Below are 22,884 nucleotides of genomic sequence, written 5' to 3'. Positions count from 1 at the left end.
TGTGAGGCATGTCCAGCCGCGCATCGCTTGGGTTGAGCGACTATGCAGCGCTGTCGCCACCAATTGAAACGGGGATCGAGGGCCGCTCGCATCCCACCCTTACTGCAACGTCAGAAGACTCGCCAGCTCCGTCTCGTCCGACTTCGCTAGGCCCGGACACCCTGTTAATGGAAGAACATGATCCTAGTGCGCCCTTGACTGCGGGGCGAAAACGCAAGCTAAACAGCGCGTCCGCACGGGGTGTTGCCAACCTTACCCCGGATCAATTAGCCAAGAAGCGTGCGAATGATCGTCAGGCCCAGCGGGCCATCCGTGAGCGCACAAAAATAACTATCGAGGCACTGGAGCAGCAGGTTCGGGATCTCTCATCGCAAAAGCCGTTCCTCGACCTCCAAGCTGCCTTACAACACAATGAGCGGATTAAGAAGGAGAACAGGGAGCTTCGTCAGGGACTCCAGGCAGCAATGGACATCATTCAGCCTTTGCTGGCAAGGCCAGAAGTCCCAGGTATGCGCAATCTACTTCTTTTGTCCGTGGACTTGGCTTAACATCTGTAGATCTACCTGCTTGCCTAGCTCAAGCGCGACCCACCCCTCTGTCCTACACACCTCCCTTCCCCGAGTCCGATCATTTAACTCCAACTCCATACGCTACGATCTCTGAAAAGCCATACGCCGAATCACTCGCCAGCCACGATACACCTTCTCCTACCCATTCTGCGCCAGCTGTAGCAAGCCGTCGCAATAGTAGCAATGGAATCATCCAGCCTGCCTCATACCGAGCGGCATTCTCCAAGAATACTGCCCACGGACTAGACTTTGGTGTGGAAGAGCGACTCGGCTTCAACTTCCTTCTGGATCCTTCACAGAATGTCCCCAAAGTCGACCGTCTCCAACGCAGCAGCTCGGAGACCCTGCGAACCTCGCATCCCACCCCTCCACCAAACTGCTTGCAGCCATTGAACTACTTATCCGAGCAAATGCCCACCGCATTCTCCGCACCTATCAAAAACACACCGCCGACCTGCACTTTGGACAGCATCCTGCTGGACTTCCTTCATAATCGACAACGCGAGGCCGCCCAAGGAATCCCCAGACAGAAACTTGTCGGGCCACCGTATCCAAGCGTCTCCTCACTACTCAACCCGGAGAAGAGTGCCAATTCGCATCCCGTATCAAAGGTTTTCACGGACATTCTACGAACATTCCCCGATATCTCTTCTCTACCAGAACAGGTAGCCGTTCTATACACCATGTTCCTCCTCATGCGCTGGCAAATCTACCCTACACAGGAGAACTACGACCGACTCCCTGAATGGCTCACCCCGCGACCAACCCAATTGTTTCAACCACACCCCGCCTGGATAGACTATATTCCCTGGCCGCGTATGCGCGACCGGATCACTACATCCCACCAAGACTACCCATTCGACAACTGGTTCATCCCGTTTACCCGAGGCATGTCTGTGAATTGGCCATACGAAGCCACGGACTGTCTATTATCGGCCGGTGACTCGGACGAGCTTCTCATCAACCCCGTCTTTGAGCGACATATGCGCAATCTCAACAATTGGTCTCTTGGCACATTGTTCGCGGAGACATATCCCGGTCTGGTAGATACCACACGAATAAGGCCGGAGTTGAGACAGGGCAACTCTCCTACTCATTCGATATAGGCACTCTCCTATCAGGACCTCGCCCAAGCTGGACTTTATTACAGTCCTAGCAATCAGTTACGATTCTCTTCTATTTAAGCGTGGGTGGTGGGGAGTTGGCTTTCTCGAATTCTGTTATAGTTCTTTCTTTATGTACTTGACTCAACTTCGAACTCATATATGGGTGAACATCTACTTTGTCGCTTTGATATATAGAATTTTCCTGCTCTTGTCTATATTGCCCCTTTCTTTACATACTTGATCCAGATTAAAGCAGGGAGGCTCGCTTACAATGTTTTCTATAGAATATCTTTGATCATATCCAAAAAAAAATATTGCTCATTTTCATTCTATGCCATGACCACTGGGGCACTTCGACTTCACTGACACGCCCGACTGATTTGATACCTCCATCGCATCGGCGAGAAGGAAAGTAGCGCCGAGCGCGAAACGGTTCCCCACTTCTTGCTTCGGTGTACACAATGGAGACGGGACGATTGGTCCAGCAAAACTGAGGGGAAACAAGATCTACAACGAAGATGATGTGAGAGGCTATGCCTGTGTGTGTATATATGTAAAGGAGCCGCGCACCTTAGCTAAGGGGCTACATAGGACCAAAGGTCGAGAAAAACCCGAGGACTTAATAATGATAATAATAATAAAGCGGGACAACTCCGATTACCCGCGCTGTAACACGCAGTACTAGCCTTTCCGACTGCCGGGACGCTCTGAACAGCGATCTCCAAGATAGATCTTCAATTCACTCGTTCAATTGGTTGGAAATCTTAGAAATCCTTTGGCCCGACAAATCTCGGTAATTTAAGAGACCCTGAATCCCTGATTCAATACGGATCCATGTCTTATTCAAGTGGATACTTCCAAGTCTTCGTATGGAGCGCCAAGTGTAATAGTACATAGTACCTGAGGCTCAAAAGGTCTATTGATGAGAGCATTTACCTGCGCCAGCACGCGACAGATCTATCATTTTCACTCCCTCCACCAAATATACGATCTTACAATGGCTGTACAGAGCCCTGAACATCAGCCCGCATTGACAGTACGAAGTCCCGGGCTTCTTCAATTACCCGATGGGATCTTATTGTGGGTCGCATCATATTTGCCAAATCGAGATCTCAAATCCTTGCGCTTGGCATGCAAAATACTAGGCGAGACGACGCCACTATCATTCTCGCGCGTGTTTCTTTCGGCCAATTCGCTGGATATCAAGGTTTTGCGCGCTGTGGCGAATCATCCAGACTTCAGGAAGCAGGTCACCGAAATTATTTGGGACGACGCGCGTTTTGTTTCGGCTCCAATGTGCTGGGAGGAAGGTGAGCCGTACATCGATCGCAGTGTTTTGCAAATCAACGACGGAGAAGGATGTCCTGAGTGGTTCTTAAATGAATGCAAGGACAACATCCGCAGCATGAAGCAGCGAAAATCCTACGATGTAGACAGGCCCGACCATACGGCTCGCCAGCAGCAGGCGGATGCACAGATGCCTCTAAAGGACTGCTGGAAGTACTATTCGCAAGTTTTCAAGGACCAACAAGCGGTTATCGAATCTCGGGATGATGAAAAAGCCTTCATCTATGGCATAGAGCGATTCCCACGGCTGAAACGAGTGACCGTTACGCCTGCAGCGCATGGCCGCATTTTCTTTCCACTATATCCAACACCTACAATCCGAGCATTTCCTTATGGCTTTAACTAACCCATTCCACGGGGATGGCAAATGAAAACGTGGCAGGGTATGGTTGAGACTGTTGAAGGTTTGGTTGCCAACCCTTTGCCATGGTTAGAGGCAAAAGAAGAGTACAAGGAGTTGTGGAGAGGGGCCAGAATTTCCCTTCGCGTTCTATCAACGATCGAGGACCATATTGTTTCCGAACTATGCTTCGATTCAAAACATCTCGCTACTGGGATTAACTTCATGATTTTTGCCCAGCCGTGTGAAGAGTTCAACTATTTCGCAGCCATCATGAAACGCCCAGGCTTTCGTCACCTTCACCTATCCTTAATGGTTGGACATGACGGGATATATGACTATGCAGGATTCACCAGCGGATGCTTCTCTGAGGCTGTTAGCTTGGCGAAGGAACTGACTCATATCCATTTGACAGTGGCATCAGGCTATTCAAATTGGGATCCTGTTGTTCCTTTAAAAGACATTCTCCCTGTCCAGCACTGGCCAAATCTCTATCATTTTGGTCTTTCTAATTGTAGCGTCAATACGTCAGACTTAATTGATCTGCTCAGTTCGGCGTCATCTTCACTGCGCTCTGTTGAGCTAGGATGTCTTTGGTTTCCTAACGATGAAGGATACTGGTCTGAGCTGTTGGAGCGGATGCGGGATGAGCTTGATTGGACTAAGCGCTATCGATCAATAAGACCGGCCGTGAGAGTCGCTTTGATTATGGAAGAGATGCAATGTGGGAGGTTCGCTCTTCTCACAGATGAGGTAACGAACTTTCTCTATGACTCTGGTGAAAATCCAACAGAAAGATCTTCAATTAACTTCCCCAAGTTGGGAATGGGTAGTTTGCATGATATTTTCGAACCAGAATATACTCGACCACACGTCGATATACGGGAGCTTTAGAAAATGGGAATTTGTAAACCTTAGTGATGCTAGAAACTTGATCTAATGAAACACGGTTACTTTCTAATAACTTCCATTTCTTCCTTCGTATAGTGACCTATGTGTGAACTCACTATGAAAATATGAAACAACTGTCAAGTACAGAAAGTAATAGTTTGCAGTGTCATCTTTGAATAGTTAAGACAACGCATGCGCAGTTAAGCGAACAGCAACGCAAACATACTCGTCCGCTTGCATACCGGAGCAGTCGGTCTTGACCGCTGGGTTCCAGGCATAGAAAGAAGACGTTGAGATGCCGTATTCATATGCGATATCGAAGCATGTATCATCTGGAACATTTGTAAGACTTGTGGCATGTAGAAATCATGCTTGTTTGAACGGGGTATGGCGTTGTGACGCCAGTGGTGGTGGATTCCACGCCAACGCAGACGTACTCATTTGCCTGCAATCCGGAACAATCCGTGTTTATCGCTGTATTCCAAGCATACAAGTTGGACAATAAGACTCCGTGGTCATTGGCAATATTGTAGCACGAGTCATCGGCAACAACCTCGTAGAACGCATCACAGTTGGAAAACCATGCCTGTCTGGATGGGAGATGGCGTTGCGATGCCAGACAAAGTGGTGGTTGTGAACCCCGAGAAATTGATGCGTTGTTGATTTATCTCGTCATGATGTCTGTTGTAAAATTGGATCAAATTTATCTTTTCGCTGAACAGTCTTGCGTTCATTCCATGAATGACTCAGATATCTTTTGAAACGAGATTTAAAGGGAAATATACTAGCACGTATCATTCTATGGTAAATTAGTCTATTGCTTTCGGCTCTTCTCATTCCAGAATTCAAGTCCAGCCTTTTGACGCAGTACTCCATACATAGAGCTGCTGTCGAGACATTCACCACCATAATTTCTAGCAGCTTCCATGTTGGTGCGAGCCAGCTCAAGACCAGGAAGCTGAACACCTTGTGCCTGCGCCATTGAAATAGCGTGGTTCGCATCCTTGATAGCCAAGGACACTCCAAATCCAGGGCGAGAGTCCAGAGGTGGTGCATAGGCTCCAGTAGTCAACCTGCTAAGAGTCAGAACAGTGCATTATTTTCTTACATGCATGTACCAAAGACATACCTCTTCGAGTAACCTCCAGCCACAGGACCAAAGGCCTCACCAATCAACTCCTCCATGGGGCCTGTACCAAGTCCAGTCTTCTCAGCAAAAACCTGGGCTTCACCAACAGCCTCCATCATATTAACAGTCACGATATTACTATATGTAAGACCTAGTTAGTCACGAACATGACAATGAATTAACCACTTACCCAGCAATCTTCAACAACGAAGACTTAGTAGCATCATCACCACACTCAATAACCTTACGACCCATCACATCCTGAATGAGCGGTTTTACAACATCAGTTGCGCTCTTCGGACCTCCAATAGCAAATACCAGCTTCCCATCAACGGCAATTGGATTCCCTCCGAAAACCGGCGCGGAAACGAACGAGGCGCCAGATCCTTTTAGTTGCGCAACAGCAGATTTCACCATATCAGGGTGAACAGTCGAGCAGTCAACAAAGATCTTATCTTTGAGTGAATCTCCAGATTGAGTAGCAGAAGAGATGAGACTCTGTAGAACCGAGTCGTTTGCGACCTAAGATATTATCATTAGCTTGTCCGCACAACTGTCAATACGTATCTGCCTACCATGGTGAAAATGACTCCGGAGCGCGATACCAGCTTCTCAAAGCTTGGTTCGGCAGTAGCGCCCAGAGCCTGTAAGGGCGTACCGCGCGACATTGTGCGGTTGGTGTAGAGCAGGTTTAGGGACTTCTTAGCGACGAGATGTCTCTGCAAATTGCTCGCCATGGCGAGACCCATGGACCCAAGTCCATACTAGTATGTGTCAACTATGAGTTTACTTGGTGATCGACTTGTCTGACAACTTACCCAGCCAATTTGAGTCATTCTGATCTGCGGTGCCGTTGCGGTGACGACCGTATGATTGGTTATTGCGCGCGTAAATTCGAGACAATTCAAGCTCAAAGCTATATGGCTGTATATGATCTTGGTGATATGGAGACTCAAATGATCGTGATGCTGTGTTGGGGACAGTAGTTTATAAGGTATTGGTTGAAGAGGCCTATCTGGTGGAGCGCGTTCGGTCCGTTTCCCGAGGGAATCGGAATCGGCCGATAGGAGATGTATTTGACTATGGAAGAGGCTCAAAAGCACTTGTAGGTGGTCTCGGGCCGAATATATCTTTGAAAAGGGCTCGGAAGAGAGATCCCACGATTAAGCGTTCTTTAGATAGGGGGGTTTTTTTTTTGCAAATAGGGGAGTTAATGGTCTGAAGTCAAAGTTCGCCTGCACCAAACAAGGCAAGATACTATATCTTGTCCCCAGAACGGAGAGGTCTTCGAATTTTACCAGTAATATTTGAATTGTTGATACTCGTGGGGAGATATACATTGGAATAGGCTATTCTAGACGAAGTGAGACAGGCGGAACCTGGAATCTCGTTTCTTCAGTAACTGGTAATGTTTTCCTCAAAAACAATAAAATATTGAAAATTTAACCAAAAAAATAAAAATAAAATATTGACTGTACTGTTGAGCCACATATGCTAATGTATGGGTATCTATCCTGATTATACATATAGGTATTAAGGTATCAAAGTACAGCATTTTGAAGTGACAGTTCCTTATGAATCTGTCAACTGTAGGCTGACAATGTGATTCTTGATGCGGCATCAGGGACCTCCAAAATAATACCTCATGGCTTTACACATTTATTAAATATGGTAAACTTCGAAATCGAGTCATAATAATAGGAAATTCCTAATTGCTACTATACCCTAGAAATAGCTCCTTATTCATGAAAAACGAAGTGGCTGAAGCTTACGTTGTAATAGGGGCGCCGGATGCCCGCAATTTGCAGTAATTTGCGGGGATAATCACGTATGGTAATGTCACGTAAATAACGATGATGATGATGGCGCAGCCGCCAACTTCAATGTGTACCTCGACTCCCCCCATCCACTCACCCTCCCCACCTCCGCACCTCCAATTCCCCTCTCCCGGGATCCTCGTGCATAAAATTCACCCGGACTCTGATATCTTCTTCTCCCTTCATCATGGCGGATGTGCCCATTGGTATGTGCGCCCCTTCCTCAGGCGACCGTGTTGTCCCCCCAGCTCCAAGCTAACAGTCCGCAGTCCTCGATGGAGGAACGGGTTTCCTCAAGGTCGGCTATGCCGGCCAGGTATGTTTTCCCATGGCCTCTAACAATTGGAACTCCCACTAACTGGAACTCCTGCGCCAGAATTTCCCAGAGCACCAGTTCCCATCGATAGTGGGGCGGCCCATCTTGCGGACGGAGGAACAGGCTGGCGACATTGTTGTGAAGGATATCATGTGCGGAGAGGAAGCTGCCGCCGCACGATCAATGCTCCAGATCAGCTATCCGGTACGTCGCTATTGAATTAGACTCCCGTCATCACCGTTCCTTACCCCGCCCCTCTCCGCAGAAGGCAGCAAGGTAAGACATGCGTTTGTTAATTGGTCTCTTTAGATGGAGAATGGTATCGTCAAGAAGTGGGATGACATGCAACATCTCTGGAACTACACCTTTTACGACAAGTTGAAGATCGACCCCACGGGCCGCAAGATCCTCCTCACCGAGCCGCCGATGAACCCGCTTAAGAATCGCGAGCAGATGGCCGAGGTCATGCTGGAGGGATACAATTTTGGAGGTGTCTATGTAGCGATCCAGGCGGTGCTGGCACTGTATGCCCAGGGTCTGAGCAGCGGTGTAGTCGTGGACTCCGGTGACGGTGTGACGCACATCATCCCCGTGTACGAGTCAACCGTGCTGAACCACCACATCCGCCGGTTGGATGTTGCTGGTCGCGATGTTACTCGCAACCTGATTGCCCTTCTCCTGCGCCGTGGCTATGCGTTGAATCGTACCGCCGATTTCGAGACCGTTCGCCAGATCAAGGAGAAGCTGTGCTACGTTTCCTACGACCTTGAGCTGGACAAAAAGCTCTCAGAGGATACCACCGTTTTGGTCGAGTCTTACACCCTTCCAGATGGCCGTGTGATCCGTGTTGGTAGCGAGCGATTCGAGGCTGCCGAGTGCCTCTTCCAGCCTCACTTGGTCGACGTTGACCAGCCCGGTATGGCCGAGCTGCTCTTCAACACAATTCAAGGCACCGACGTCGATATCCGATCCAGCTTATACAAGGCCGTCGTTCTCAGTGGTGGTAGCAGCATGTACCCTGGCTTGCCTTCTCGATTGGAGAAGGAGCTGAAGCAACTTTGGCTGACCCGCGTTCTGGGCGGAGACCCCGAGCGTCTGAACGTAAGTTCAAATACTATTGAACTTCTAGCATTTGAAAGCTAACCGTCCTACAGAAATTCAAGGTCCGCATCGAAGACCCTCCACGACGGAGACACATGGTGTTCCTGGGTGGTGCTGTGCTCGCCAACCTGGTGAGTCTAACCTACATTTTCATCTCAATTTATATCAGACTAACATCGAATCTCAGATTGCCGACAAGGACGACATGTGGGTATCCAAGCAGGAGTGGGAGGAACAGGGAGCGCGTGCTCTGGCAAAACTTGGCCCGCGATAAGCGATGTATTTAGGCGGTTGTTCACCTTGATCTTTATTTCCCGTTTTCTTTTGCTCGCACTCCCGCATGATCTGCAAGCCGACTTGTCGCCTTTTCTTTCCTCCGGCTATCCGTCTGTCGATATCCTTCCCATCAATCTTGTTTCCGCGTCTCATTGTCTCCTCTATATTGTGCCTAGACTGGTCTGGCGCGGGTGGATCTGGGGCTGTTGACCGAAAAGAAAGAACTATTCTATTACACACTAGTAAGCTTCTGGGCTCATACTTCTTTGCATCTGTATAACGTAGTTGACTGCAACGATTTACACTTTTCGGCATAGGATCAAATCCAGGATATCACATGAAGTCAATGGGACAAAACTACACCAACCAAACTCTTGAGGCTAGTATATCATAACTGCACTACATGTGATCATCGTGTATTTTTGTTCACTGGGATATTTTTTCCAGGTCATAGTAACATAAGAATCTTGCAGATAATGCAAAGTCCCGAAAATGAAAGCGAAAGAAGATACAAGAAGAAAGCCCTCATAATGCTAAAAAAAAAAAACCAAGCAAAAAAGATCATGCTTCATATGCATTCGGCGCGACAGCCAAAATGACCGCCAAAGCCGCAATAATCAGCGCAACTGCGACAAAAGCCGTGATTGCAACACTTCCCCGGCTAGCGGGGAACTTTCCTCGAATAATCCAGTACTGGCTTTCGAAATAACGGTGGAACCCAATCATTAAAATTAAAATAGCAACGCCTATGAACGTCGATCCGAGTGGTTTTCCTACACTGCGGAGTCTGGAGTTGTTGTCACTGGATGAGTACGGTTCGAAGTTGTTGAAGGAAGGGGGTTGTATCCCAGGGTGATTAGTGTAAGCGCCTAGATCTTGCATTTTTGTAGAAGCGGTGGCGGTGTTTAATCGAAAAAGTTGGGTCACGGCGATGCCGATAGAGGCGAATGCCAGGGATGTGCGCATCCATGCAAGGAAAGTTCGTTCTAGCCGCGGTTAGCGAGGATATTCAAGATAAGCTATTCTGATAAGGTATGCTTACCCAAGGCCAAGTGATCTCGTGCTACGCTACCCTTGTTCTCAAGTTCTAGAGAGCCGAATCGGTCCACGAATCGGCTGAACCAGGATCGCTGGAGTTCCTCCGTTGGCTTGGGCTGATTAATCTGGCGATCTTGGTTGGCGGGACTGGCGGCATTGCTGAGTTCAGGGGAATTCCTCTGGCTATTCTTGGTGGGTTCGTAGTTTTCGCCGGTAGAATTTGGTGGCTCGGTGGCTTGGTAGCCACGCGCTGATGAGCTAGATCCATTTATGGGGGTGTTCTCGGTGAACTGCTTCTGTGATTGCTGGGCTGCGGCATAGTTTCGGGACGCGAAGCTTGAGCGGGACCGGCTGCTGTTGGCCGACGATGAAATACCCGAGTCCACGTGGGTGGGTGAGCGCGATGAGGAAGAATCTATATCTCTGGGTTCGCTGTGGGCACCTGTCGGGGACGACGCCGATGGCTCAAAGGTATTCATGATGGCGTGCTCGCTTTGTGACCATTGACTGGGGGTTCTGTCCAATCAAAATGGTATATAATCAGGTGGTACGCGGCCAGAGGCACCAGGCACCGTAGAGGGCTTACGAGGAGGCCCGTGATGGAGTGATTCTAAACCGGGGTTCTGTAGAAGGTCGAGAATGTCTGATGGTTTGCTCTGGAATGCTTCACACACACGATTTGGGAGAGGAATACTAGAATGGCTTGTTCCCCATTGAGACATCCATCATGTGGCCTCCTTCCAATGTGACTGAGCTGCAAATGAGAGTAAGATCGGACGATCTCTGTTTCCGGGGAAGATCACATGCTCCACTAGTCTAACTTGATATGGCGTCATTTCTAGTATTCTTTCAGTAGGCGGTACGGATATTCTGCCACTGATCCGAGCTAGATTAATTTGTCATGTCATTCAGGGTCTTTAACCTCCATCACACTCCCAAAATGGCGTCGTTGTCACTGCCACCCCGAGCTCCAAAGGTGGACCTTTCTAAGAAACTTTCTGACTTACGGTCAAGCAATGGTCGATCCCGGACCGCTTCATCTCGCGATTCAACCCCAACAACCCCTCCTTTGCCTTCGCCGCCCGAACTCTCCGCCCACCAGTACACCCGGCCCGTTCGCCGTATTCTCTCACCTAAAGACCATGAGCTCTTTCTTGCCTCCCCTACCTACAACCTAGTTCTTGCATTTGTTCTTGGTCTTTCCGATTCTGTCAGAGGCCGCCCAATCCCCCAGACCAGTCCCAACTCCGATGCCATCTCCAAGATCCTCAGTATCGTGGGGCAACTTCGGTCCCTTGTGGAGAAACACCCAGCTTTGGACCAGGGTGGTTCGCGATTTGGAAATCCTGCATTCCGTACCCTCTTTGACGACGTTGCCACTCAGAGCTCGACATGGCACACCGACATCCTTGGATTGACAGATACCGCCGCGATCGATGAGGCATCCACATACCTGATTCACTCGCTAGGATCTCGGGACCGCATTGACTACGGATCCGGCCACGAGCTGAATTTCATGATGTGGCTACTGAGTCTTTACCAGCTCGGTCTGCTACCTAAGACAGATTTCCCAGCTGTGGTCTTCAAGGTCTACCTCGAGTATATGCATCTCATGCGGGATATTCAATCTACATACTACCTGGAACCGGCTGGATCCCATGGTGTCTGGGGTCTAGATGACTACCATTTCCTACCGTTCTTGTTCGGTGCCAGCCAGCTGGTGGATCACCCGTATATCACACCCCTGGGGATCCACAATACCGCACTGCTGGATGAAGAAGGGGACAAGTACCTATATCTGGACCAAGTGCGGTGGGTGGATAGTGTCAAGACGGTGAAGGGATTGCGCTGGCACAGTCCCATGCTGGATGATATATCGGGTGCGAAGAACTGGTTTAAGGTGGAAAGTGGAATGAAGAAGATGTTTGTCAAGGAGGTCTTGGGGAAGCTGCCCATCATGCAACACTTCATGTTTGGAAGTCTCCTACCTGCTGTGGAAGGTATGGGCGAGCTCTCTGAGGGTGACGAGCATGACCATGACCATGCTGGACATGACCATCCTCCTGGACAGGTGCATACAGATTACTTTGGTGACTGCTGTGGTATCAAGGTCCCTAGCACGATCGCTGCAGGTGCGGAAATGCGAAAGCGGATGGGCGGGTCCGGATTGCGCCCAATTCCCTTTGACTAGTCAAAACCCGCAAGGTTGAAAACGTATAGCCTAAAAATAATGAAAAAATAATGACCTATTCGTACCTGATCAACCCCTCGTAGAGAAGATGTAAGATAAGAATGTGAAAACTTTGAAGAAAAAGTTAGAAAGTGCAGAAAGTATCAACAAAATCAATTCGAAGTACCGAAAATCCCCTTATCGCAAACACAAATCATCCCCACCCAACACCCCCTGATTGGTCCACCGCCCAAACCCAACTTCACATCTCCAATCCCTAACACCTCTTCCATCGGTGGCTTCAGTGGCTCACTCAAACCAGAATAAGAACCCGGTGGCAATCCCGCCCAAGGTACTTCTACACTCTTTCAGGAGAAAGGAGAGTTTCTATGGTTCCTACGGGTTAGATTTAGGCCCCAAAGAAAACCCACATCTTACTCCGCACGCAATCCATCTCAATTTCAATACCACCCTACTCTACTCAGGTCCACATGGCGGACGAGTACTCCACTGGTGGTGGCGGGAAGCTCAAGTTGAAAGGGAGCAAAGTGAGTGGCGGGCGGGTTGAGAAAAAGAAGAAGAAGGGGAGCAAGAAGAAGGATGGGAATGGCAATGGAAATGAGAATGAGAATGTGGAAGAGAAAGAGAAAGAGAAAGAAAGTCCTGAGTCTGGAGTGCAGGATCAGGCTAAGGAAGATAAGGATGCTTTGAGTGCGGATACTACACCTGAGCCGGGAGTGGGGAAGACCGAGACAGAGAAGAAGTATGAGGAAACGCGAAGGAAAAGGGTATGTATAGTATTCTTTGTCTTTCATTTTCAGAGGCTAACTTACTCTAGATGCTTGAGCGGCTTCAGCGGGATGGCATCAAGACACACAAGGAGCGAGTGGAGGAACTTAATAAGTATCTTAGTCGACTGAGCGAGCATCATGATATGTATGTTTCTCTCTTCCTGGTCTCTCTTGCATGGAACCAAAGCTAACTATGAATAGGCCTAAGATTGGACCGGGCTAGACCTAGATCCATACAAGGATGTTTGCTACCACAGATTCTACCCATGTATCATAAGACTGAATTGAAATTGAAATTGAAAGAAAATGTTGGTATATTTATATAAGTTCCAGGCTAAAAGATGATGCCCATGCGAGTCCCACGGGATCTCTATGTAGCGGGCCCGAAATCAAGGCAGATTAGAACCATGCCAGGCGAATGCAAGGAATCCCAGTATTGAAAGATAGATCAGAAGAACGCCATGTAGATGAAGGCCCACCACCCAGGACAGAAGAGAAAAAAAATAAAAGGGAATCGCAGAAAAGAATCATAATCAGTCCGGCCGTAGCCACAACAAAGTCATTTACAAACAAAACACCCCGACAAGAAAGATAGAGCGGGAAACATCGAAGGAGAGAAACAAATGAACACCGCGCTAAAGATTCAACCGGCTAAATTGATCATCAGATCACCGGAATCCCTTTCTCCTGCAGAAAAGAATACAGATCCTAGTCGCCAGGATCCGCAATGATTGAGGAGTAAGAAACAGTGTATGAGAAGTGCGACAGCAGCCTACAGGCCTACAGGCCACTCATACACCCTTGACAACGACCGTCCGCTCGCTATTCAGCTTATCGGCATTCCGTGCATGCGACTCCTTCTTGCAATCCTCCAGTCCAGTACAGGAGTGTGCCTCAAGCATGCGATGCTTCGAGCAGAAATGACCAGCGCAGAAACTACAGTCACCCACGATACGCTGGGCAGCCTCCTTGCACTCCTTGAAGTTGCACCTGGGCTTGCGGGGGGCCATGATGATTGTGGGTTGAGAGGATAAGGTTTGTTGAGGGGCGTAGGTGGAGACGGAGGCGCAGGAGAGAGTTGATGGTATTAGGACTGGCGGGTTGCAGCTGAGTAGGTTTGAGATAAGCGCCGGGATCGGGTAAACCGTGGAGATGGGTATCAGCGAGTGGAGCTAGTAGGCAATGCTAACGCTGTGACGGAGGGAATATGGTAAATCGAGTGTGGGTATTGAATCTTGAGTACTGAGATTTGAGTGTTGAGTATGGAGTATGGAGGGAGAAAGGGTTCCCTGGTGGAGTTGGAGACGGAGTTGGAGAGTTGAGGGGGGAAGGGAGAGGAAAAGGTTCCACGTAGAAAGGTGATACAAGGGGAAAGGGGGGAAGAAGAAAGGGAAAACTGGGCGGGACACGTATTATATATTCGGAAGGGACGGGGGGAGAAGAGAAAGTCAAGTTCTTATGGCTGAGTCAGTTTGAGGCGTGGGAGAGTGACGGAATCACTGGAGGCGGGTCCCAGAAGGTTCGATAATCGATTTATGGGTTTTATGGCTACTTTACCCTTTGGCGAATCTCGGGCCCCCCCTAACTTTAGGCTCTGGAAGATATACTATAGGCAACCCCCGACCCCCAACCCCCCTTTTTTGCGCTTCCACCTGCTGCTTCGCACGCGACCCAAATAAGTTGCCCTTCCAAATGATCATGCGCCCGTGCGAATCGGAGCGGCTATTACATGTCCCAGTACTCCGTACTCCATACTCTTACTCCGTCTCCTCCGTCATGTAGCATATCCCAGGTAGAGTAGACCCATCTCCGTACACAACATACACGCTGTACTGTGCGTCAACCCAAACTAACTGAATATAGCCTAGCATTTAAGTAATTCCATAGTGGAGGTCTAGTCTACTCCCTAGCCTAGTCCGGTCTCAGGATAAGTTCACCTGACTGGGATTCCCATCACGTGGAAATCATGTCGTTGTAACAATTCATTTGACCCGAGAACCAGGAATGCGAACCGAAGAACTTTCGGGATTACATCTTTGATGCAATTTCCAATTTCTGCCTTGTTACCCGAGGAAATGCCCAAAGGTTTTCCCGTGGCACACCGCGCCACTCCAGTGGCAAAAGAATGGAGTTCGTTGAAAACCTGAAAACTCTTTAATGATCTTTTTTTTGGCTTTGGAGCCCGAGGGATAAGTACAGTGGGCCTACAGGTATGCAAGAGCTATGGCCTAGCATGAGTGTACATGGCGGAATTGGATGAGTCTCCTTTGTCAATGCGTTGGAAGTGAGGCACGATGAGATGATCTGCGGGGAGCCAGAGATGACCACGTACTTACTATGGAGACTTGAAATGTATAATGTGAGAAAATCGGGTCGATCAATTTATTTCCCCCCTAACATTGAAGATATTGTTGGTTCTTTGCTTTTTCCTTTGCCTACCGTCATCACACCTTACCTCTAACCGAGTTAAATAATGTATTTACCTCATTGATAACTCGACCAACTCAAAAGCCATAACGCTTTCTCTTTGGGACCAACTTGCAGTTTGCATTTCTCCACTACAGCCGGCCCGTTGTAACTGTACGGATCACCCGGAATCCACTGTCCCGTCTACGTGTCTACGCCTTATTTCAAATGTGCTGGCATAGGTGTAGCTTTTCATCAAAGTATTGGTCTATGGAAGACAAATCAAAGTGAAAAAAAAAAGAAAAGTAGGAAAAATAAGAACAAGAAAAAGAATGAGAATGAGAAACGCCCGACCCTGTGCCCGAGTATGCGCCCGAAACCCCTGCCTCTACCAAAGCAATGAATCATGAGATAAAACCAAAATGAAAATTTCTACCAGTTCATGCTCCGGGATGGTTTTCTTTGCCCGCATCCGGTCCTAGGTAGTCCTCACGTTCAGCAGCCTCGTACTCACGGATAAGATCCATGACTACTGCGCGAGCTTCGTCAAACTCGCCCAGTCCGTCGGCGAAGGGCGCGGACTTCTCATACTGCTGAATGAATGCATTGCGTTTGCGAAGGGGGTCATATTGCTGAATAATCCGCTTGAACAGAGTTGCGACGGATGTGTGGTTCGCTAACATCAGACCACTGACTCGGTTGGTGTGCTGTATGTATGGCGATTTCTTAGTGAGTGCAACTTGGATACTAGCAGGACCCCAGGGAATGAAAGATGCTAGGCGACGTTCACGGATACGTAGAAGTGACTTGTGCACATCGGTAGGATCCGCCTCGCCTTGGATGATGTTGAGAATGCTCATGTAGCAGCTGGTCTTGCTGGGGTTGATGGAGACCATGCGGTTCTTTGGCTGGAGCAAACGACGCATCACATCTAGAACGGTGGTCTTGCGGACTGTCTTGGCCTGTTCGATATTATCACCGGTGAATGGTGTGTATGACGTGATCAGGAAATGGGTGCGCGGTGTCGGGATCAGCGAGGCGATGATTCCTGCGAGGTCATTGTGCATATACCCTGGGTATCGTAAGGGGGTGGTAGATGCCGACATGACCGTTGAGACCTGTCAAGTTAGCAACAATTCATGATAATATTGTTTCAAACTTACAAGCTGGTTAGTTTGATCGAAGTTGGGTTTTTGCACATGCAGTCGGTCGGCAACAATGCTCGCCAATGCCAGATTATCCAGGACAACCTGCCAATGATTTAGTCATAAAGAGCACATCAATTCCAGCGGGCATTCGTACCACAGAGTCGGCATCTTGGGTCAGTCGGCGCAGAGTCAACAAACTGTTGTAGGGGTTGACAACCACATCGTTGGAATCCGAAAAGACAGAGTATGTCTGAATCAGCTTTTTGGGGAAGCGATCATTCATACGCTCTAGAAGAAAACTTCCTAGACCGGAACCTGTACCTCCTGCAATTGAGTGTAGCAGCATGAAGCCCTGGCGATGTGAGTAAGCGTACTGAAGGTTTACACACGGAAGGGTTAATTAACCAACCTCTAGCGAGTCACTTCCATCTGCCTCTCGATCAATCATATCAAAGATCTCCTCTTGCACACCCTCACCTGCGGCATAACCAGCACCCCAATTATTACCAGCTCCAACTCCATTTTCTCCCATAAAGAAATTCTCAGGGTTGTAGATGTTTTTGTAGGGGCCCGATTGAATGCCGTGCAGGACCTATTGACGTATCAGCCATGATCCAATTGCTAAATGTGGCAAGGAATCATACCCGGGGCTCTAAATCGAGGAGGATCGCGCGGGGAATATATCTGGTGTCGTCACTCTGGAAAGTCGGTTAGCCTGAACGATCAAACAAAACCAAAAACACTATCAACACACCTGGTAGAAAAACACATCTTTACGATCTCCACCTTCAGTCGCAAATTCCTCGAGGTTGCCATCTTGGTTGATTCCGTGCTCCAGGCACAGTTGCTGCCAGAACTGGCTACCGACTGTGGATATGGTCAGCTAGAGTGAGCACAGAGAGGTATAGATTTTTTTATTGTTTTTTCGTGCTATTTGAGCTGTGGAGAGGTCGCAGGGCTGGGGATGGGTCGATAGTTGCGGAGAGGCACATACCATTGTTGCCGCACTGGCCAGCTTGGATTGTGATGATTTCCCTGTTTCACACAGTCAAGTTAGCTTTGCATACCCTTTAAAAATCTCGGGCGGTCTTTTAAGCTATTACCTAGGCATCGTTGTCCAATGTCGCCGTCGGGAGAGAGATGTTTCACGCGTAACGCGTTGTTGCGGGGAACATTTTAGCCTGGATCACAAGCTGCAGCCTCAGGCATCAAGTGACCCAACGAGTCAACCTGAAGATATACTTGAAATGATTTTTATCGTTTGATGATGTGAGAGTCGTTCATTACTAGATATCCTTCGAAATCACTATGCTTTTTGTATGACAAAAGATCAAAATCCTGCCTTGCACGATGTCACCAATGTTCCAACCCCTGCAACCACACCATCAACAATTCTCACTTCTCGTCCCTTAATCTCCCCATAACCACGTATACATCCCTCTCTGACAGCCTCCTCCATTCCTGCCATTCCAGCACATCCCATACAAATAGCAGTCACAGGAACTGGCGACTCCCGAAGCAGCCTCTGAGTAGCATCAATGATCCTTCGCTTCACTTCTTCCGGTGGAGTTGTATGAAGCTCCACTGCCGTTAATCCAGTTGTCTCAACACCAGCGAAACGGGACGAGCCATTGCTGGTGCCGAGCATCTTGGTGACAGCCTTGCCAAGTTCTTCCTTCCAGATACTGCCAGTAGTCACAATTCCAAATGACTCATCGACCTGTTTCTTTTCCAGCTCACCAAGTGTGACAAAGTCGAATGCGCTGATCAATGATAGGGAAGCGGTGACGCTGGCCTCGAAAATACCGGTCACGTACTTCTTGCGAGTTGACGGATGGGTCTTTTCGAATTCTCGGATGTTCTTTCGCAATACGCCCACTAGTGGGTGGGCCGAGTAGCACGCCACCAGGAATGCATCGAATTGCGAAATTCGGTCCAAGACTGACCAACAGTTAAGGGCTGATTGGGCGGACTCTTCCCCAGAGTTGATGCTGGAAATTGGCTGGAAGGTGTGGCCGCCTATAGTCACTGGTTCGTCGGGGGCTGTGAAGTATTCGTACTCTACATCGGAATAGTTGAGTCGCTTCAATATCGGCTTGAGGCCATCGGTCATAACAGTTGAGGTATTGGGATTGATGACCAGGATTCGGATAGCGCCCTGGGCGCTGGGTGTTGGGATGTGTCTCATAGTCATGGTGACTGTAAATCCTTAAAGAAGAACTGAGAAAGAAAATCTTTTAAATAGATTCCAACTTCAATGTTTGACGCTACGGTCGCTTCCGAGATGAATGGGCAATAGCGTTATCGAGTCGGCTCACTCCGCAATCGCAACTGCAACCCCTCCCCCGCTCCGAGTCATCCAATCTCCAACTCCCCAACAACACAAAATCACTGCCAAGCCACCATGCCTCTCATCGCACAAAACCCATTGCCCCGAGTGATCCTTGGGCTTATGACCTTTGGTCCTAACCCGGATAAAGGTGCTCGTATCACATCCTTGGATGAATACAAAAAGTCATTGGACTACTTCCAGCAACAAGGATTCAATGAGGTCGACACTGCTCGGATTTACGTCGGTGGTGAACAGGAAGCCTTCACAGCTCAGGCTGGCTGGAAGGAGCGTGGTCTGACTATCGCTACGAAATGGTACCCTACCACCCCCGGCTTTCACAAGCCTGCCATCCTTCGTGAGAACTTTGAGAAGTCCCTGAAGGAATTGAACACCAATCAGGTGGACATCTTCTACCTCCATGCGGCGGATCGGTCGGTCCCTTTTTCGGAAACTCTAGAGGAGGTCAACAAGCTGCACAAGGAGGGCAAGTTTGTTAACTTTGGTCTGAGCAACTTCACAGCCTTTGAGGTAGCTGAGATTGTTACTCTCTGTGCTGAGCGAGGCTGGGTCCGCCCTACCATCTTCCAGGCTATGTACAATGCAATTAGTATGTGATGAACGCACCGTCGAGAAAGATAGTAGACTCACATTTTTTCTACAGCTCGCAACATCGAGGTGGAATTGGTCCATGCTTGCCGTCGCTACGGCCTCGATATTGTCATCTATAACCCACTGGCTGGCGGCCTTCTTTCTGGAAAGTATAAGACCGCCGATGTTCCCGCGGAAGGACGCTTCGGAGAAAACAGCTCCACGGGCAACAACTACCGCAAACGTTACTTTAAGGATACAAACTTTGAGGCCCTTAGTGTCATTGAGCCGGTTGTTGAGAAGCACGGTTTGACAATGATTGAAACTGCCCTTCGCTGGGTGCACCACCACTCAGCTCTGAAGATCGGCAACGGTGGCCGGGATGGTATTCTTATCGGTGTGAGCAGCTTTTCTCAGTTGGAGACCAACCTTGCGGATGTTCAGAAGGGACCCCTCCCACAAGAGGTTGTGGATGCGCTCGATAAGGCTTGGATCATTGCGAAGCCATACTCTCCACCCTACTGGCATTTGGACCTGGAGTACACTTATAACACCCAGGAGGCACTTTTCAAGCCCAAGGCTTAAGGCTTAAAATGGTACTCCATAAATAGCATAGATAGGTAGATGAATTTAAAGTTAGGGCTGAAGACACATTCCGTACAGTACTTCCGAGAAATGGTGGTACAATTTCTCTCTTCGACTCTTTCTCGAGCCCTAATGAAAGAGCCACTCGGCTGTATCGAGAGTAGCCCATGAATTACTCACGCTTTGAAACCGTGAACCGTGTCGTTAAATACTGCCTCGTTCCACGACGACAATTTTACAGTGTACATACTTTATTTCAACCTGGAGCACTCCAGTGCCCGATAGTCAGGAAGAATGTCGAAAGACTCCTGGCCTTAGTTCAATTAACTCTGGTCTCCAGCAGCCGCGGAGGCTTCCTAGGCCGAGATATTTAATGGCTGGCACTAAGGTCGGCGCACAGATGCGGTGCTCAGCCCTCTTATCTCGTCGCCCCTCTTCTCTTGTCACCTCCAAGGCTCCAACCATCTCTATATATCCTCCCAGTATATGTTTATTTATCTATTTACAAGATGACCCTATTAGAACTACCTAGTGAGTTAATCCTGCTCATTGCACTCTTCCTCCCTGAAAGCGCTCTCGCCCACCTACTACAAGTTCATCGCTCCCTTTACAAACTTCTCCTCCCGAATCTTTACCAGCGCCATATACGAGACAGTATGCTTCAAGAAGCGCTCTTCTGGTGCACTGCCACGGGTAATGAAGCAGCTGTCAAAAATTTTCTTCACTACGGAGCAGACGTGAACGCCTCCATGGACATGGGTCCAATTAGTCATGCAAAAATACATTTCCAGCCGTGGTTCAATGTGCAGACGCCCCTGAGTATAGCAGCAAACATAGGAAACGACAAATTAGTTGCCTTACTGCTCAACCATGGGGCGAATGTTCTCGGATTCCGTTCTCGTCACCGGGTCCCAACCCAGCCGGCGGTAGTAGATGCCCTATTATCGGGCCATGAGAGCACGGTCCGGCTTTTATTGTTGCATGGGTCACCTATCCATGATCCTGACATGGAGGAAGGCAGCCTGGTCAACTACGCAATAATGAAGGGGCAAATTTCTCTTCTCAAGTTGTTAGTTGAGTTCGAGGCAGATCTCAATATTCCCTGGGAGGGAAGGTATCCTTTGAACAGAGCTGTGTCATCTCGTAATCTCTCAACAGAGATAGTTCAGTTCCTGCTGGATAATGGCGCAGATATCACTTTAGCGAATCGTCGTCCTGGCCTCCTGTTAAACGAAGCAAGTTATGGCCCAATTGATACTTTGCGTCTATTGCTTACGTGAAACCTATCCACCAAAAGACTTTCAGAGATGGTTTGAGATATTGGTTGACAGGTGTACGGTCGAGACGGCGCATCTGTTGCTCGAATACGGTTATGGGCCGCATATCTTGATGCTATCGATTGCGATTAGGGCTGGGCGGGGAGACATTCTGCAGCTCTTTATTGATAGCGGTGTGGATCTAATAATGAGAGATAAGAGAGGGACTACTCTTCTCCACACGGCCATCTTTGGCTGTAAACCCTCAGACCCGCCAATTAGAATCGGTCGCGGGAGCATGTTATGTTGCCGGCCAGGTAGGACGAGTCTGGTACGTAAAATAGAACCTGGTCCGCAGCGGGTCTCACCTATGTGTATGAGTGACAAGGTTGAAAAGACCGCACCGGAGGAAATCGTGCGCTGCCTAATCCGCGGGGGTGCAGACCTCAATGCCCAGGACGCGCGGGGGCGCACCCCGCTGGCTCTCGCTAGAGAAGTTGCTCCGGCGATACAGCAGATGCTTGCCGATGGTGGAGCTAAATAGGGAGAGATGGCATGAATAATATTATCTCTCCTCAATGAGCTTAAAGGAACATCCCACTAATATACTTATGGAGTTGCATCTGCAGTGATACCACCAGTATCCACCGTGCCAAATTCGGAGTCAGGAAATTGATATCTTGCATGCTACCCAGTACCATACCTGTGTTTTGTTAACTTGTCCTCAAACCTGGTGAATGGTCTATATTTCATGCGGAAGATCACCCGTCTGTGTAATTTGTTTTGCGGGAGGAATGCAAGGGCGGGTAGTACGAGGAGACAATGTGCCAGATCGTGACGTACCTGTCGCTGTTGGAATAATTTGCGTTTGAATCGAACTTTCTAGGAATAGACCCCACCTCGAAGCTCATCATACAGTCTTTTACAAGCACGGTGTAATCGTGTTCCCTGCGTACCTATAACCATAGCGTACGGAAACTTTGCTATGGTTCATTTAAACAAGATATGAAATAGCGCATCTTGGCAGAGGCTTTGAGAAAGAGTCAAAGAGTGTAAGTGGTGACACAGGTTTCCGGGAGTACTGTACCCAAGTCAAGATCATGGAAAATTACTCGGAAATGCTGTTGATAACATACTTTATGGTGCCCAATGCATCAGCCAGCACCAAGTGGTCGAGCGGAAACTCGACTAACACATCTTCCTTGGTCTAGGGGTCATGATTTCCGCTTGTCATTAACACTGATACGCGCGGGAGACCGGGGTTCGATTCCCCGAGGGAGAGATTTCTTTTTGATTTTTTGCCCAAATTTCATTTTCTTGACTAGTCTAGACTCCCTAGATGCGGGGCAGAAAATATAAGCTCGGGAAACGACGTATATGGCGGCAATCTGTCGAGTCATATGGATTTTCATTGTAGTAGATCCCATGAAATGAGGCCTGAGTAGAACTAAATGATGTACAACTCTCGATATGCTAGTCAGGCGGTCCTACTTTGGTCACTCGCAATAGACGCCTGAGAACTCGCAAACCACACTAAGCCTATCTAGGACTAGTTTCGGCGGTAAGGTCTAGCGTCACATGACCCACTTATTTCCCAAGGCGGTCTAGGGCGATGATGACGAAGGCGACCATTCCACGGGGCGTCCGATGATGTTTCCCCAGTTTATAATTCTTGAAA

At 48.7% G+C, this 22,884-nt stretch overlaps 13 protein-coding genes across 13 annotated transcripts; 7 read left to right on the top strand and 6 right to left on the bottom strand.

Moving 5' to 3' along the window:
- Window positions 1-8: 8 nt before the first annotated feature.
- Window positions 9-1,675, top strand: N7520_009584 (bZIP transcription factor; the record flags this gene model as incomplete). Its single annotated transcript, XM_057143518.1, has 2 exons — window positions 9-507; window positions 558-1,675. The coding sequence occupies 2 exons, from the start codon at window positions 9-11 to the stop codon at window positions 1,673-1,675; spliced, it is 1,617 nt and encodes a 538-aa protein (XP_056992806.1).
- A 997-nt stretch (window positions 1,676-2,672) lies between these two features.
- Window positions 2,673-3,368, top strand: N7520_009583 (uncharacterized protein; the record flags this gene model as incomplete). Its single annotated transcript, XM_057143517.1, has 1 exon — window positions 2,673-3,368. The coding sequence occupies one exon, from the start codon at window positions 2,673-2,675 to the stop codon at window positions 3,366-3,368; it is 696 nt and encodes a 231-aa protein (XP_056992805.1).
- A 1,065-nt stretch (window positions 3,369-4,433) lies between these two features.
- Window positions 4,434-4,987, bottom strand: N7520_009582 (LysM peptidoglycan-binding domain-containing protein; the record flags this gene model as incomplete). The annotated part of the gene is made up of 3 exons (XM_057143516.1): window positions 4,434-4,602; window positions 4,691-4,843; window positions 4,875-4,987. 3 exons carry the CDS (start codon window positions 4,985-4,987, stop codon window positions 4,434-4,436), a joined length of 435 nt encoding a protein of 144 aa, XP_056992804.1.
- Window positions 4,988-5,067: 80 nt separating this feature from the next.
- On the bottom strand, window positions 5,068-6,218 carry N7520_009581 (NAD(P)-dependent oxidoreductase; the record flags this gene model as incomplete). The annotated part of the gene is made up of 5 exons (XM_057143515.1): window positions 5,068-5,326; window positions 5,383-5,520; window positions 5,573-5,904; window positions 5,958-6,146; window positions 6,201-6,218. 5 exons carry the CDS (start codon window positions 6,216-6,218, stop codon window positions 5,068-5,070), a joined length of 936 nt encoding a protein of 311 aa, XP_056992803.1.
- Window positions 6,219-7,386: 1,168 nt separating this feature from the next.
- N7520_009580 (actin-related protein 2) lies at window positions 7,387-8,890 on the top strand (the record flags this gene model as incomplete). The annotated part of the gene is made up of 6 exons (XM_057143514.1): window positions 7,387-7,405; window positions 7,469-7,515; window positions 7,576-7,719; window positions 7,825-8,616; window positions 8,670-8,747; window positions 8,804-8,890. 6 exons carry the CDS (start codon window positions 7,387-7,389, stop codon window positions 8,888-8,890), a joined length of 1,167 nt encoding a protein of 388 aa, XP_056992802.1.
- Window positions 8,891-9,453: 563 nt separating this feature from the next.
- N7520_009579 (uncharacterized protein) lies at window positions 9,454-10,409 on the bottom strand (the record flags this gene model as incomplete). Its single annotated transcript, XM_057143513.1, has 2 exons — window positions 9,454-9,878; window positions 9,935-10,409. 2 exons carry the CDS (start codon window positions 10,407-10,409, stop codon window positions 9,454-9,456), a joined length of 900 nt encoding a protein of 299 aa, XP_056992801.1.
- A 461-nt stretch (window positions 10,410-10,870) lies between these two features.
- Window positions 10,871-12,121, top strand: N7520_009578 (serine/threonine-protein phosphatase 2A activator; the record flags this gene model as incomplete). The annotated part of the gene is made up of 1 exon (XM_057143512.1): window positions 10,871-12,121. The coding sequence occupies one exon, from the start codon at window positions 10,871-10,873 to the stop codon at window positions 12,119-12,121; it is 1,251 nt and encodes a 416-aa protein (XP_056992800.1).
- A 470-nt stretch (window positions 12,122-12,591) lies between these two features.
- Window positions 12,592-13,114, top strand: N7520_009577 (uncharacterized protein; the record flags this gene model as incomplete). Its single annotated transcript, XM_057143511.1, has 3 exons — window positions 12,592-12,888; window positions 12,939-13,036; window positions 13,093-13,114. 3 exons carry the CDS (start codon window positions 12,592-12,594, stop codon window positions 13,112-13,114), a joined length of 417 nt encoding a protein of 138 aa, XP_056992799.1.
- A 568-nt stretch (window positions 13,115-13,682) lies between these two features.
- N7520_009576 (uncharacterized protein) lies at window positions 13,683-13,901 on the bottom strand (the record flags this gene model as incomplete). Its single annotated transcript, XM_057143510.1, has 1 exon — window positions 13,683-13,901. One exon carries the CDS (start codon window positions 13,899-13,901, stop codon window positions 13,683-13,685), a length of 219 nt encoding a protein of 72 aa, XP_056992798.1.
- Window positions 13,902-15,737: 1,836 nt separating this feature from the next.
- On the bottom strand, window positions 15,738-17,556 carry N7520_009575 (gamma-tubulin mipA; the record flags this gene model as incomplete). The annotated part of the gene is made up of 8 exons (XM_057143509.1): window positions 15,738-16,415; window positions 16,461-16,547; window positions 16,600-16,797; window positions 16,855-17,037; window positions 17,090-17,143; window positions 17,200-17,312; window positions 17,440-17,480; window positions 17,549-17,556. The coding sequence occupies 8 exons, from the start codon at window positions 17,554-17,556 to the stop codon at window positions 15,738-15,740; spliced, it is 1,362 nt and encodes a 453-aa protein (XP_056992797.1).
- A 219-nt stretch (window positions 17,557-17,775) lies between these two features.
- On the bottom strand, window positions 17,776-18,639 carry N7520_009574 (aspartate/glutamate racemase family protein; the record flags this gene model as incomplete). Its single annotated transcript, XM_057143508.1, has 1 exon — window positions 17,776-18,639. The coding sequence occupies one exon, from the start codon at window positions 18,637-18,639 to the stop codon at window positions 17,776-17,778; it is 864 nt and encodes a 287-aa protein (XP_056992796.1).
- Window positions 18,640-18,849: 210 nt separating this feature from the next.
- Window positions 18,850-19,950, top strand: N7520_009573 (aldo/keto reductase family protein; the record flags this gene model as incomplete). The annotated part of the gene is made up of 2 exons (XM_057143507.1): window positions 18,850-19,384; window positions 19,439-19,950. 2 exons carry the CDS (start codon window positions 18,850-18,852, stop codon window positions 19,948-19,950), a joined length of 1,047 nt encoding a protein of 348 aa, XP_056992795.1.
- Window positions 19,951-20,459: 509 nt separating this feature from the next.
- Window positions 20,460-21,230, top strand: N7520_009572 (ankyrin repeat domain-containing protein; the record flags this gene model as incomplete). The annotated part of the gene is made up of 1 exon (XM_057143506.1): window positions 20,460-21,230. One exon carries the CDS (start codon window positions 20,460-20,462, stop codon window positions 21,228-21,230), a length of 771 nt encoding a protein of 256 aa, XP_056992794.1.
- Between the last annotated feature and the right edge of the window lie 1,654 nt (window positions 21,231-22,884).

Source organism: Penicillium odoratum (assembly GCF_028828045.1).
Source record: "Penicillium odoratum strain IBT 22623 chromosome Unknown utg000006l_segment0_segment0, whole genome shotgun sequence".
Classification (NCBI taxonomy): domain Eukaryota; kingdom Fungi; phylum Ascomycota; class Eurotiomycetes; order Eurotiales; family Aspergillaceae; genus Penicillium; species Penicillium odoratum.
The sequence above is the reverse complement of the archived record's forward strand: the minus strand, read 5'-3'. Positions and strand labels throughout refer to the sequence as shown.